This window comes from Apteryx mantelli, chromosome 3 (genome assembly GCF_036417845.1).
Source record: "Apteryx mantelli isolate bAptMan1 chromosome 3, bAptMan1.hap1, whole genome shotgun sequence".
Classification (NCBI taxonomy): Eukaryota; Metazoa; Chordata; class Aves; order Apterygiformes; family Apterygidae; genus Apteryx; species Apteryx mantelli.
In genome coordinates, this window is record NC_089980.1 from 40,092,465 (window position 1) to 40,107,701 (window position 15,237).

At 36.3% G+C, this 15,237-nt stretch overlaps 1 protein-coding gene across 3 annotated transcripts in view; it reads left to right on the top strand.

Annotated features, from left to right (window-relative positions):
* Positions 1-13,786, top strand: part of SOCS5 (suppressor of cytokine signaling 5) — a 36,532-nt gene extending 22,746 nt beyond the window's left edge. For 2 of the 3 annotated variants that reach the window (XM_067293167.1, XM_013943956.2), the window contains exons 2-3: positions 2,584-2,676; positions 5,257-13,786. In XM_067293167.1, the coding sequence (XP_067149268.1) occupies positions 5,269-6,879 (1,611 nt within the window). In that variant the 5' untranslated portion in view covers positions 2,584-2,676; positions 5,257-5,268 and the 3' untranslated portion in view covers positions 6,880-13,786. The remainder of the gene's footprint in view (positions 1-2,583; positions 2,677-5,256) is intronic. The other variant, XM_067293168.1, reaches the window with a different exon arrangement.
* The last annotated feature ends 1,451 nt before the right edge of the window (positions 13,787-15,237 follow it).

Below are 15,237 nucleotides of genomic sequence, written 5' to 3' on the forward strand. Positions count from 1 at the left end.
GTTGAGGAGTGCTTATGTGAGCAGCTCTGTTAGTGGATCTTCAGGAGCAGTAGCTGGTAGGCATTTGGCAATGTACAAATAGGACACTAACCTCGTCAGCCAGCGAACTTCAGTGGAAGAAAATGTCTTTAATAATTGAGTCTCTCTTGTCAGTGCTGAGTGAATCCTTTTAAAGTAAGGAACAATCCAAACAGTAGATGTGTAGAATCTCTCCATTCCTTTTACTTCTGCCTCCATGGTCCAAGGTGATATGCCATGGTGTTACTGAATGTGTTAGCCTGCTTGGCCTGTGTATGCTCATGCTAGCACTGAACTAAACATTTTGCAAGGAGCAGAGAGATTGTGATTTCCCTCCCCCTGTACCCCCCACTCCCTTCAGGTTATTGATTTTTTTGACTTATAAGAATTGTTTTTCCATGTTTTGAAGTGGTCATAATGTGAAAATACCTAAATAAAGAACTTCATAGACTCTTGTTTTTGCAATAAGCATGCTGTGCCTGTTTTTCTGGAGATGTAATATGTTTTACAGTATTTATGCCTCTATGAGGTAGATAGAAACTATTTTTAGTTGAAAACAGATTGTTTTGGGAATGTTAGCATAACTTTTTTCCTGGGGAAAAAAACAATCTACAAATGGATTAGTTCATTTTGGGGGTTTTGATGGAATCAAATTTCTTTTTTATTAAGATAAAATAACCACTGGCATTGCTGCTTCCTAAAATCAAGATGGCTTTAGGGCCATTTCAGAAGTAACTTGTATTTTGTCAACATTAGTGCTGCTACAAGAAATCCGTTAAAAGTGCAAGTTTGCTGTGCTTTGATTTAAACAAATATGAAATTATTAGATTGACTGTGAAAGACTTTAAGAATGACTGAAGTTTTATTCTGACATGGTACTGAGAGGTAACTCAGAGGTATTGAGAGGTAACTGAGACAGTCGCCCACATTCAAGAAAGCATTTTCCATTAGCATAGCCTGGTTCCTAAAGCAGCCGCTCCCTCAGGTGACCACCAGGCAGCCTGTCCAACAGGCCCTGTCAGCTAGCCAGCAAAGTTGATACAATGATAGACAGCATACTGACTGTTCACTTTTCTGAGCAGAACTGAGGAATAATGGAGTGACATGTGAAATTACAATAAGTACCATTAATTATGACATTGCAAGATAAGTGTCCATGTCCTTTTCAGACTTTCCTAGTCAAAATATAGTGTGCAGCCCCTTTGCCACCTGTGCTCGGTAAAACAAAGGCATTTTTGGTTTTGTTTGGAATGCAGGTGTGTCCTCTAAGCCTGAATGAACTAACATTTTAAGTAATGCTTATTGAAAAGTTTATAGTCCTTATCCTAGAAGCTTTACATCTCCTTTGCTCTGTTAAGACCCTTCCTCTGAATCAATTACAGTAGTGTTTGCTGTCTTGTATATTGTAGACTTGCTGGAAACATAATAGAAAAGAAGAAACTGATATACTGTAAATGTTAAAGTTGCAGAAGTGAAGTTCTTTTGCCTTTGGTTTAATCTTAGTTTTGTGTCAAGATTTTGTACTTGCAACTCTGCTCTCTGGAAGGGAACTTATCTTTATGGAGTTGTTCGATAGTAATCATAGGTGAGTGGAAACTGAAAATGCTTAGTGCTTTTCCGACATAATTTTGAAGTTTCTGCCTAGGAAAATTAACTTCTAATATTCACTAGTGACTGAATGTGACTAGTCATCTTCATAGTCTTTATCCCAGTAAGTATACATCATATTCAAATATTTTTCTTTCTGTTCTACATGTAAAGCAGCAGCATAACTTCTTAATGTTTTCTGTTAACTCTTACTATTGTCCTAGACTTGGTTCTAGGGTTGAGAAGCAAGTTATTCTTCTGTTCCTGCTATATTTCTAATACTGATGTGAGCAAGCTCTATTAAATCCTTCAACTGCTCTTGGATTTCTGAAAAACAATGCGATTATTTTAGGGAAGTGCTGACCTACTCTTTTTAATAAAGAACTTGTCTTGTATTCCACTTACTCTCCCATTTTTAGAATCCTGGTTCATATTCCTCTTGCTTCACAATCATATAACATCCTTGTGGCAAGTGCAGCAGTTGCTTACCTGGAAAAGTAATATTAGAAAAGTGTGTATTTTTAGCTGCCTTTTGATGTGAGGTAGCAGCTGGAAACAAGGAGGAGAGGCAGTGTGAGGTGATCTCATGGCACTGCCAACTGCAACTTGGGAACCACTGCTTTGGACTTGAGACCAAAATGTGTGGAAACCTTTTTTGCAGGCCTGAGTATGCCTGCTGTGTCTGTCACTTTAATGACCCAGATGCTGTGGCTTTGCTCTTCTTTCTCAAGAGCTTCATTTGAGGGTCCTCCCCTGGATTCTATTTCACAAATGTGGTTAGTGGAGCAGAAAAAGTTCCATGAAGCCTTTTGTTTATGTTAATAAGCAGAATAAATATAAAATGAGCAGGCTGTTGTATGTGCGTGTTTATAATTTATTTTAAAAAGCCCTTTGATATCAGTGACAAACTTAAAATATCTAAATGAAAAGGTATTCTAATAACTTACAAAAATCTTTTTTTTTTTTTTCTTGTTGTAGTAATCATGTCCGCAACTCAGAGAAGGAATCTAGCAAGCTCATGTTGAGGTATATTCTCAAGACAAGATACAGTGACTCTATATGCTTTTCTGGGTAAGAAGGGTATCTATATTCTCTTGAGTGTGACCAAAGAGTAGTTAACCTTTAAATTTAAACTTTTGGAAAGTGCAATCTGTGAAGTCAGTATCTGGGGGACAGGGAGGGAGGCGTTGGTGTGTATTTTGGATTTTTGGGTGAATTTGGGAAACTTTTAACCTGTATAACAGTCTAAAGACATTCTAGACTAATTGTTCAAAGTAAATGCAATAGTGAGCAATTTGAGAATAAATGTCATATTAAATAGAGTATGATTGTGTGGTCAGAAAAGCAGTTCTGGTTGATCGTCTCAAAGATATACACTTTCTAGCCTGATCATCCAAGGGGACAAAGGTTACATCATTGTTATCTATTATCTTTTCCCTTATGTCCCTCAGCCCCCAAATTCTAAACCTCTTTTCGTTTCAGCTGAATTTGACAAAGGGGATAGTAGGTGTCTCAAAGATAATTTAAATTTATACATCTTGGTGTCTGGATAGAGGAAAAGAAATAAACGGATATACCCCTTGAAAGAAAAGTAGATAGAACTCCACCTTATATATGTTGTGTGGACAGGCTGGTGGCCATCAAACATGTGCTGCCTCCCTGTCAGTGTTGATATTGTGTGAGACACCACAGCTACACAGTTATTGTGATGGGATGAAACACGGTTGTATGGTTCTTACAAATCTGCAGAAGATATGGCTTAATTCATTCTGCTACTCTGAGAACTATTCCTGCCCCCTCTCGCAGCTTGGCCTGGAGTTGCTAAAGAAAAGTCTAATTTAGGAATATTTCCTGATCAGGAGGACATTCCTTGCTTATGTCTTTACACGCTTTCACTTTTACATCTGCACAGCACTCTATAAGGTCTTTTAAATATAACGTTTCTTTTCTTTGCAGGTTTTTCTTTGTCTAAAACCTATTTTAAATATTGTCTCCCTCTTAAAAACTTCTTGTGTGTTGCTCAGATTATTATTAGCACTGTGTTCTAGGTAACTTGTACCAGCAATCTCCAGAGAATGTGAAGATTTGACTTTTCTTTTTTTTTTCCTCTCCTTTTATTCACTTCCCCAAGTCCACACTAAAGTCTTAAGGCTTTATTTTATGTTGTTGGATATAGATACCTGCCTTGCTGCTTTTGCTGGAGTATCTGGGGGGGGAGGGGTGGATTTTTTGCTCCTCTTGCTTTCTGCTCTCGTAACAGCTAGTGGGTGGTTCACATTCATTATCCTTTTATCAGGATTTTCATGTAAGCTATACCTCTGACTTTTTCTCAGTCTCGGTAGATATTGTTATAAAATCATAGGCCTATAGCTGTGCTTCTGTCTTAAGGGACTTCTAGACTGGATCTCTAGAGTATTGCGTACCTGTTTATCATCCGCCTGTTTATCTCATGAGACCCAGTGGGTTTGGTCACTGCTTTAGATTCCTTTCTAGCTGTGAACAGAAAAGTACTGCAGCAACAGAGGAATGCTTCTTTAAAATAATGGAAACTGTGTTCTATGGATATATATTAAGAGTTAAATTTAATAAGATGACGTGTTTTAATCCTTTATCAATTTATCACTTCTCTCAGAACTTAATTAGATCTAATTTAGCTTGGCACTGCCTGACTTTTTCTTAGTACAGAATTAGCCTGTTTCTGTGTGTCCTAGGGCAGTCCTGTGTTTTGGCAGTCTTGTTCCAATTATCAGACTTGGTTTCTAAAGTAGCAGTCGCAAAATACGCAGTGCTAATGTTTTTATCTTTTTACTGTATCTTCATGATTCACTGTCATCATGTCTCTGCTGCAGAGCTGCTCTCTTTTTAAAAGCTCTGGCTAAAAATAGAAGCTTCCTGGGCTTTTTCACTTGCATGACTAAGAAGTAATGCCAGACTGTGTTGTGTGTGTGTTTTTCTTCTTTTTTTCTTCTTCTTTCAGATGTTTTGTACCTATGGCTTTTACTAACGTATTATAAAGTTTTCCTGCTATCTTGCTGTCTGTCTTTGTTTTTTGGTGGACTACTCCCCCCCCCCCCAAAAAAAAAAAAAAAGTCTAACTTGTAGTACACTTTTTCCTCTTGTCAAGTATAGTTTGAAACTTATTTGACCTGTGGCTGGAGCTTTCACTTTTAGATTATGTATAGGGAAAAATTACAGTGGACTTTGGATTTCGCTAACTGCTCTCAGAGTTAGGAGTGACTTTAATTGTTCTTTTTCAGGGTTTGTTTTACTGCTGCTTATTGGAAGCTGATCAGGGAGTCGTACCATACGTATGACACCTAAAACGAAGAACTTGTGATTGCATAATTCCTAGTGTCCATCAAATACAACTGTGCAGTCCTACTTACATTTTTAATGATCCTATAGAATAATGGGAAGGCCTGTTCTTAAATAAGATGTTTGTAATCTCCCAAACATTTTCTTCATGCTGGTTTTCTAAATATCCAAATGATGTGATGCATGTTATATGCTACATAACTACACATACACTAGGGCACTTTTTCAAGTTCAATTAACAAAATTGTCTTTGTGTCAGTAACTTAATGGATAACTGAAGATGTATTCTTACTTTTAAAAACTGTATTTTAATATTTCTTCTCCTCTTGAATTTAGATAACGTAATCCATGGATAAAGTGGGAAAGATGTGGAACAACTTCAAATACAGGTGCCAGAATCTCTTCAGTCATGAAGGTGGAAGCCAAAATGAAAACGTAGTTGTGAACTCCAGTAGTTGTTCGTCTGCTAAAGAGAAAGCTATCCAGATAACTGATTTGACTCAACAACAACCCAGCAGCCCTTTGAGAGAAAACATTGCTTTGCAATTAGGTTTAAGTCCTTCAAAGAACTCAGCAAGGCGAAACCAAAACTGTGTCACTGAAATTCCTCAGATAGTTGAAATAAGCATTGAGAAAGAGAACGACTCATGTGTCACCACAGGAGCTAGACTTGCTCGAAGGGACTCTTATTCTCGGCATGCTCCTTGGGGGGGGAAGAAGAAACATTCCTGCTCTACCAAAACCCAGAGCTCCTTGGATACTGAAAAAAGATTTGGTAGAACACGAAGTGGTTTGCAAAGGAGGGAGAGAAGGTATGGGGTGAGTTCTGTCCATGATATGGATACAGTATCAAACAGGACAGTAGGTAGCCGTTCTCTACGACAGCGTCTACAAGATACTGTTGGGCTGTGTTTTCCCATGAGAACTTACAGCAAACAGTCCAAACCTCTGTTTTCTAACAAAAGAAAAATCCATCTCTCTGAACTAATGCTTGAGAAATGCCCTTTTCCTGCAGGCTCAGATCTGGCTCAGAAGTGGCATCTCATTAAGCAACACACAGCTCCTGTGAGTCCACATTCAACTTTTTTTGATACATTTGATCCTTCCTTGGTTTCTACAGAAGATGAAGAAGACAGACTCAGAGAGAGACGTAGACTTAGTATTGAAGAAGGGGTTGATCCCCCTCCCAATGCCCAAATACATACTTTTGAAGCTACAGCACAGGTTAATCCATTATATAAACTAGGACCAAAGTTAGCCCCTGGTATGACTGAGCTGACTGGGGACAAAAATGTGCCACCACCAGGAAATTGTGACTTGGAAGAGGACACGACAACACTTTGTCTGCAGTCACGCAGGCAGAAGCAGCGTCAGATGTCTGGAGAGAGCCATGGCCATATCAGCAGGCAAGGGGCTTGGAAAGTACACACTCAAATTGATTACATCCATTGCCTTGTGCCAGATTTGCTTCAGATCACAGGTAACCCATGTTACTGGGGCGTGATGGACCGTTATGAAGCAGAAGCACTTCTGGAGGGTAAACCCGAAGGCACTTTTTTGCTCAGGGATTCTGCGCAGGAGGACTACCTCTTCTCTGTGAGCTTCCGCCGTTATAACCGATCCCTACATGCACGCATTGAGCAGTGGAATCACAACTTTAGCTTTGATGCCCATGATCCCTGTGTGTTTCACTCCTCCACTGTTACAGGGCTTCTAGAGCACTACAAAGATCCTAGTTCTTGCATGTTCTTTGAACCGTTGCTTACTGTATCTCTGAACAGGACTTTTCCTTTTAGTCTGCAGTATATCTGCCGGGCAGTAATCTGCAGGTGCACTACATATGATGGAATTGATGACCTTCCTTTACCTTCAATGTTGCAAGACTTTCTAAAGGAGTATCACTATAAACAAAAAGTCAGGGTGCGATGGTTGGAGCGGGAACCGATTAAAACAAAGTAAATGGAATCCAGAGTCCCCAATAAGCTTATAGAATACGCTTTTTTGTGTGTTACAGTTTAACTGCAGCAAGTGCACCAACAACGTCTAGCTTTTTTGCAATATCCTATTTAAGCTCAGTGTTAGTATCCTGTCAGATGCTGCCTGCTGTTAATCAAACTAAATTGTGATGCCTCTTGGAAACAATAAGCAGACGCAATTCTGCACGTTTTTCATTTAGACCTAATTAAAATATTTTTGCTAATTTCTAAATATTTTGTTTCCCTTTTATAGCTGTAGTAATTGGATGAAGAAACTATGAGGCATTTTCCATGGGGCATTCATGCAATGCTAATAAAGACTTTATTAGAGGAGCATTTTTGCTAATATTTGAAGTATTTTTTTTTTAAAGTATCTTCTCACAAACTTTCCACTACTCAAAATACTAATTTAGCTCATAAACATAAAGTTTCCAAATACTAGAGGATAAGAGTATTTTCTTTTGAAAAATGAAGAGCAGTTCATTAGAAGCAGGGATGACCTGCAGTCCAGTAACAGTTAATGGTGTTTTGATGCTAACAAATGAATCATGCTTTTCTCAGTGTAGAAGGTTTCCTAATCATGAAGACTTGAATATGCCTGCTCAGTACTGTAATTCTGTTTAAAACACTTGGAGGTTTAAGTGGCATTGTTAGCAAAAATAATACTGTTGTGGACGGTTTAATACCTTCCAGTGTGAATTATTAATTTAAGTGGCAGAACACAGAATTAGATTATTGCCATGAAACAAAAGTTTGCAGCTTTTTATAAAAGAGAAATTGGTGGCCTGACTACTTGTAGTTTACGATGGAAGATAATAGTGAAGAGAGAAACTGTTTAATTACTTAAAGTTGTTTAATATTTTTATGGAGAAAGTTACCAGTGGTTGAATTATTATAATCAGAATACAAAACCTGATAGATATCTGAAATAAATGTCAGGTTTCAAAGGTACTGCTACACTTTATTTGTAAATATTTTTTCCATTAGCGCTTTTTAAAATATTTTTGAAATAATATGCACTGATTATAGTTTCAACAGATGACTTAGAAACAAAATTCTAAGTTCTATTTGCTTATTTAATCAGAGATGGGACTTAAAACAGTTCTGTCTTAGACATTTTTGCACTAAAATTTTGTTGGAATGCCCTGTCCCCTGTTAATGTTTTGTACCAATTATGAGTGCTCCCTAGTTTCTTTACCAGCTGCTACAGTATGTTATAACTTACTTCTCTATGGTGGTGACCTGTGCGAGGTAGGGAACACTTTGGCTGCAAGTACAATAAACGTTACTCTTGTATGCTACACTAACCCTTCTATTGATGTATTTTTCTGCTTGCTGTGCCTTGTTCTGGCTTTTTGTGCTAATAAAGTACAGTATGTTCAGTGTTATACTTGTATATCTGCTCTGTTTTTATATATTCACATAACTTGTAGCAGTTAACTGAATTTTTAATAGGCTTTCCTAGTACTTAGTATAGTTAATGCACAAATACTGTGCGGTAGAATATTGGTTGGTCAGCACACCGTATTCCTGATTTATGTTACATTGCTTATCAGAAACCTAACAATATACACAACTGAATAATGTTTCTGTGGTTGCTGCAAAACAATGGACTGTCTGCAGGCACAGAGCATTTTTAAGTTTTTGCAATGTAAAGGATAAATATTAGGAAAAAATGTTTCAAAATAATATTGACCCCCTATAGTGGCTGCTGAAGGTGTTTCAGCCAGTTATATAGCTGACTGGTAAGCTTAATATTTTGATACTCCCCACTGAGTTAGGAATGGTTATTAATTCCTGTAAATTGACAGTACAGCTGTGGCATTTGTTCACTTTTAGAATATTTTTAATAAATACATATATACAAATCGGTCAAATGTCCTGTTTTTACCAAAGAATATTGTCAATTTATGTTGGGGTATTTTTTTAGTGGAAAAGTTAGTGGAGAGGTGCAATTTCTGTTCTATCAAATGTTTATCCCAAATTATGATAAACCAAAGTATTTGAGAACTTCCTCTGAACCTAAGTAGTGTATTCATTTATGTTGGTAGGGCTGAAAACTTGTATGTCAACAATGTCATCGTTTTTCTTGAATTCACAGTGCACCTGAAGAAAAATGATTTAAATAATTCTGTAATGACTGGAACAGCACTACTACATAGAAGCTTATACTGAAAGGGGTTAATTTGAAGCACCCAGAAAGCACTTTAAAACATATGTTAATATGCTTGTGGAAAATCTGTGATCCCATTATGCATTCTTTGTAGTAGCTTTTCTTCTTCCATGTGTTAAAATACTTCAACTGTTAAATGAAACTTTGTTCGGAATATGTAAATACTTATCACCAAGTTTGTGTAAGTATGTGTACAAATGTGCTAACGGTCACTTAAGTTTTGAGTTGTGTGTGTTGTTGGATATGCAACTCCTGGTTTAAAATCTGCTCTAAGCATAGCTGCTTACATTAAAAAAGAAGAAAAAAAAATCACCAGCATGAAATTGCACCCAAGTGTACCTTCACTGTGTCGTTCTCACTGTTCCCTCAATTGGATTTCAATTCCAGATGAGTTTACTTTATAGCTTGCTTTTAATATTAGTATTTTACAGCCAACTTGCAGCCAAGCTTTGTCTCAATATAGGGATCTGGTTTTGTTTACACCTGTTGCAGTCGCTTGTCATAAACTAGCTGATGAGATTCTAGCTATAACAATACTAACATGGTCAGATTACACATTCAGTTAACTTTTTACCATGTGGCGAATCTTTGGGGGGAGGGGGGAACCATAATTTTAGAAAGATTGCTCTTGCATTTGTGTAAATAGTGTTTTTACAGAGAGGATCCCTTAAAATACAGAAACATTTCATACTGGCTTATTTTTGATGACTTTTTTGAAGCTTTGCTTCCCTGAAATATACAGGAGAATAACTTGCTAAAGTGATTATGCTAAAAATCCAGTCAAGCTTTCTTGATTATAGTAGACTTGAGTGCTGACTACTAGAGTTGCAGTGCATTTTTTAATCAAGGAGTTCATTCATCTTCAGTTTTAAAGGCACTAAAACTTTGGTAAGTTGAGAATGTAGATATTAAACTGCTTCCTTCTGTTTGTGGGGCATACTTCAGCGTTCTGATTTTCTTTAGAAAATCTCATAATTGTCCTCTTCCAAAGATGTGCACAAAACTGATTTTTTTTTTAACAGTAAGTTTCAATTTAATAAGGTTTGCTAGCATGATTCAAATCTAATCTGATTACGTAACAGATAGCTATTTGAGCCTTAATCTTAAAGTACTGTTTGGAGGTGATTCTCATTTCTGCAGCAATCTATAGAAAGGGCTTACTCTGTGGGATTGTTTTACAAGATCTTGCAAAGGTCTTTAACTGTATTTGAAAAAAGTGAAATCATAGTGCTGTGTAGGAATTAAGATCTTTGAATACCTAGCAGAACTCAGTTGTGGTGTTGCACATAAATACAAACATCATAATAGTTTAGGAAACCAGCAGCAGCTCTATACACTTTACCAAGAGATGGAAATTATAATAACTGTAATTTCCATATTACATGTTATCTAACATTGAAAAAATGTGTAAATAGAATAATGCCATGAATGCATTGAAATATAGTGCTTGGAGTTTATTTTTTACTATGTAACTGGATCATCATTTATAGAATACTGTTAAATAAAAATTAGGGCATTAAATCCTAATCTTTTTAGAAATACATTTTTTTTAGTCCTCTTGGAGTTAGGGAGAAATAGTCTTTTTATTATATGTGAGGGGTTATGTAGTTTCCCTTCCCTCCAATCAGTTTTAAAGGCATAACTTTTCTGAAAATACTCTTAAGGACATTTAGACACAAGTGGTCCAAATAACTTGCTTATCAGAATGAAATGTCTCATAGGAAAATAAGTTACAAAGCCATGTTTTGCATTTCTGTGCTTCAAATTTTGAATATACTGGAAGACTTATTTTTGCACTCCTTATGAAAGCAAGTGATAAATGTTAGAACCTTTATTAATTTATTGGATGGAAATGTAATGCTTCAATGCTTATTTCCCCAAGTTTCCATTAAATAACATACTTACTATATTTACTTCTTACTGCCTCCATAAATAGCTTTTCTTAAAATACAGTATTTGTTTTCTTATAGAAAATATCCATCACTTGCATTGTCAATAATAGCTCTTCAGCAGTGAAGTAAAATAAAACTCAAAGAGACTGAGTGTTGATTACAGTAGATGACAGATGAATCATGTCCAAGGGGAAGCTTAAAAAGCAATAGTCTTTAAATCAGAAGTGTGCAGTCTTTGAAAGACCTGTATCGTAGTGTTTGATAAGACCAGTTCAAGCCTTTGCTAGATGTTGTTCTGACATCATATCCACTAATGTCACGTCATTAAGTCCAACTTTGATTCTGCACTACTTGGAAACAAGCAAAAGATTCTGAACTTTGATCCAAAACTGGTTTGCTTTATTCTCCATATGCAAGCCAGATTTCCAAGAACTGTTTGCAGCATGCTTCAGAGCTTCATCTGCTGCAAAGTTGCATGTATATCTAAATCTGTAAAGCACTGAGCAATGCCAGAAGGTGCTGAGTGCCATACAGAGAGGAATCTGCAGGGAGGATGCTCCTTTTTTTTCCCCCCCAAAGCTAACTTGAAATACAATATTTAGCAGAAATATTAATGCAACAAGTTTGTGTCCATGAACATATTACTTGAATTTTCTGATTCTTTCTAAAATCACAAGATTTGATGTCTCATATTAAAACCATTCAAATTTAAAATAATGAAAGTGCTCTTTGAGTCTGGTTTTCCTAAAGTATTATGGTGAAATTACTGTATATGTGCCAAATCTGACAGTCTTCAAGAATCTACATAGTCCATATATATGTTAATAAGATGCCTCCAAGAACTTGTGCATTCATGGTTTTTTTTTGAAGCCAACTGAAGTACACCAATATGGTGGGCATTAATAAACTGCAATTTAAAAATCTTCTCTGAACTTTGTTCTATTTGCACATATTGCAGATAGAAGGACTATTTTCTTTGTATCTTAAGCTGTAGTTACATATTATCGCTAGTTGCTTGGTGTGTGTGTTTTCCTGCTATGGCCAAACTTACCTAAACAGCTATGTCTATTGACTCTGACTAGGGGAGTATTTTGTTTATAATGAATTTTTTTATATATATCTTACAATAGAAACCAAATCCATTGGGTTTTAAAGTGTTAACTCTTACAAAACATAGTATAACATTGCTAATTTCTCTCCCTTTTCACAATAATGGGGATATACAAAGAATCATTTGTCTTCTGACCATTGGTTGCATCTACCAAATACGGTTGACGTTAAAGGTCTGAATTTTATGTATTTTTTCTTTTGTTTTTATTAAAAATGCTACTGTTGAGGGCTCTGAAAAGAAAAAAGTTTAATGTTTTTGTAGAAAGATTTATAAAACACTTTTTGTGATGAGGCAAGGATTTTTTGAAGATTCTTTTCAAGAACAGTTTCTCCTTTCTTGCACAATTGCTATGTCTAAAAGACTCTTAAAAACAAAACAAAAACTCTTGATGACTTTAACCTTATAGTTGTTTCGGAATGCAAATTTTTAAAACCAAGTTATTTCAATGAACCATTGCCATTGTATAAAATATTCCTTTTACAAAAATTGTATATTTATTGGGTGTTAACCCCATAATGTCTCTAAATTCCTTGGAATCCAGGTAACTATTGTGTATATACTTTTCAAGCTGAATGAATGTTCACTTTGTAAACTTGCATAAAAATACAGCTGTTATCAGATAGGTTTCTTAGGGCCAACACAACGTATCTGTTATGAGCTGAAGCTCTTGGTGCTTGACTTTTTTTTTCTCTCCTGTCTTCAGTAGAAATAATACATGATTGTATGCCTGTGATGTATCTCTTGTTCCAAATTTGCATGTTAAGCACACAGTTACACTGACATGTATCTAAACTTCATTGTCTGAAGTAAAGCAAATTCTATGACTTCTCAACAAGAGTTACAACTTGGTGGCAAGTTGGGAAAGAGGAAGTAGTATTAAGGTTTGTTCTTCTGTGAGAAGTTGTTAAATCAAATGTTGTGTGTGCTTCCTGCGTGATAAGGTAGATTGAGTTTTAATGTCCTGAGAGTTTTAATAGCTTTTGAAAGGTACAAAAGTATTTGGCTGCTTCGTCACTTCTTGCTTTCCTACTTGTAGTTTTACGGAAGCATGTAGAGCTGTATTTATTAAAATCAACTATATGTAGTCACCGACTATACAAGCGCTGCTTTGTAAGACCTTTATAAAGATAGTAAATTCTTACATTATTATATTTAAACTGTTTTGGGAGAATGAGTAATGACACTGTGGGCACAAATTAATTCAGATTGCACTATAAACTTTCTTACCAGAAGCCTTCATTCTTACAAAACGATTTGATCACTGCTCAGAAAAAGTTGTAGCTTTGGTGATGCAGTCCTTGGTATGCATCCAAAAAAGTGGCGCCCAGACAGTCCTTGGACCTTTTCCCGACATTCCTTTTGAGCAGGCCCCTGGCAGTTCCACGGGGCACTCGAGGAGCTGGCTAACAAGTGTGTAACACAGAGCGCCGCGGGGCCGCCGGCGCTCCCCAGCACCCTGTGCTCAGCCCGTGATGGCACTTGCCGCACACCAGCACCTTGTGTAACTGTGCTTTGTTTTAGATCTTGCTGGCATAGATGGTTTTTAACCCGCTGCAGCTTAAATGTTTCTCCACCCTGCCTAATTTGTCTTTGTTAACTGGTTGCCAAACTGTCTTGCAACTTAATATAGTAAGAAAATAATGTGATTTATGGCTACCAAACCAGTGTATTAAGTAGTAGATGGCATCTGTCTTAATAAATGGGGTATAAACTACTGTATTGTTTTCTTTTTATGTTTGTTTGGGAGCAAAAAGTTGTGTTTTTAAGGAGTTCATTTTGAAGTCAAACTGTAACAATACATATTGTTACAGATATTTAGTTGTTGTACACATGAAAGGGAAAACTAACTGATGAAAATCATCAGTAGCTCTTATTTATTCCAGTCCATTTCTCTTGTATCTGAAATACATCAGCAGAGACCCAAAGACCGATAATTATCCTCTTTAGAAGTTTTATCACATTTTGAATTCCAACAGATTCTTAATTTAGTGAGTTTTCACTCGGATCTTAAGATTGCTGCTGCCCCCCCCCGATATGTGGGCTGAGCGCGCATGATTTTGTTACATGACATATGCGTGTGTTCTAGAGTACAACCCCAATTAGCACAAACTAAGGAACAGACATAGCTGTTTTTCAGAGAGGTTCTCCTTTACCCCTGCTGAGAGCTACTCCTAAAACAACTAGGTACAAACTCTATAGACTGTAAAAACTTAGCAAAATTCTCTTAGTAAACAGTTATAACTGGACACAAAGGCAATATAACATTCCAAAAAATATTGTGGGTTTTTCTGCTGAACTGTTTCAGTTTTCTTAATTTATTAATTATCTTTTTTCTAGAGTGTTCCTCCTGAAAATGCATTTAGTCTAGGCGCCTTTACACAAGCTTGGAGTCTTTTCCGTCTCCCATCACTAGTGAACTAATAAATTAAAAAATATAATTTGTCTCTCAGCATTTTATTTTCAGCTATTTGAGATTGCCTTTGTGTTTTTTAGCTTCATTGAAACATGCAGGTTAATTGTCTTGAACTCTACTAAAATAAATTCATAATTGATAATTTCCATAGCTTACATTTATTAAACTTACCTCTTACAAATTGTGTATTTGAAATATGAAGCTATAGTTCTGTTAAACTTATTACAGAGATCATTCATAATACTAATGATTAAATATTTAGAGTGTTTAGAGAAGTAAGGTGCAAGTGCTGCACTGAAAACAAATATCTCAAAATAGTTTCAAAGCACCTGGTGATCTGAAGTTAAATTTCTAGAATCAGTCTCTTATGTGTTGTCTTCTCTAGGGGTGAGTTTTGGGGGGAAAAAATCTATCCAGGAAAGCTATTGACTGTGCAGAATGTCAAAATGCCTAGTTAAACAAAATAAATACAGGAGAGCTCCTAGGATGAGCATGATTGTGTACAATAGCGCAAGTTGTGTAGAAGAGATGATGTACCTATACAGGATGTTTCTTAAGCTTCACAGAAGCATTCGTTTGATCACCCAAGTCAAACACTGAGAAGCAACATGCAGGTTTTTTCACAGTACAAAGATTCTTGAAGCAACATTATTTAACTGAACCCAGAAGACCTGGACAAATGAATTCATAAAAAGGGTTCTTGATGCCGTTTCACCTCAGAAGCAGCTGGTGGTGTGAGAAACATTAAAATG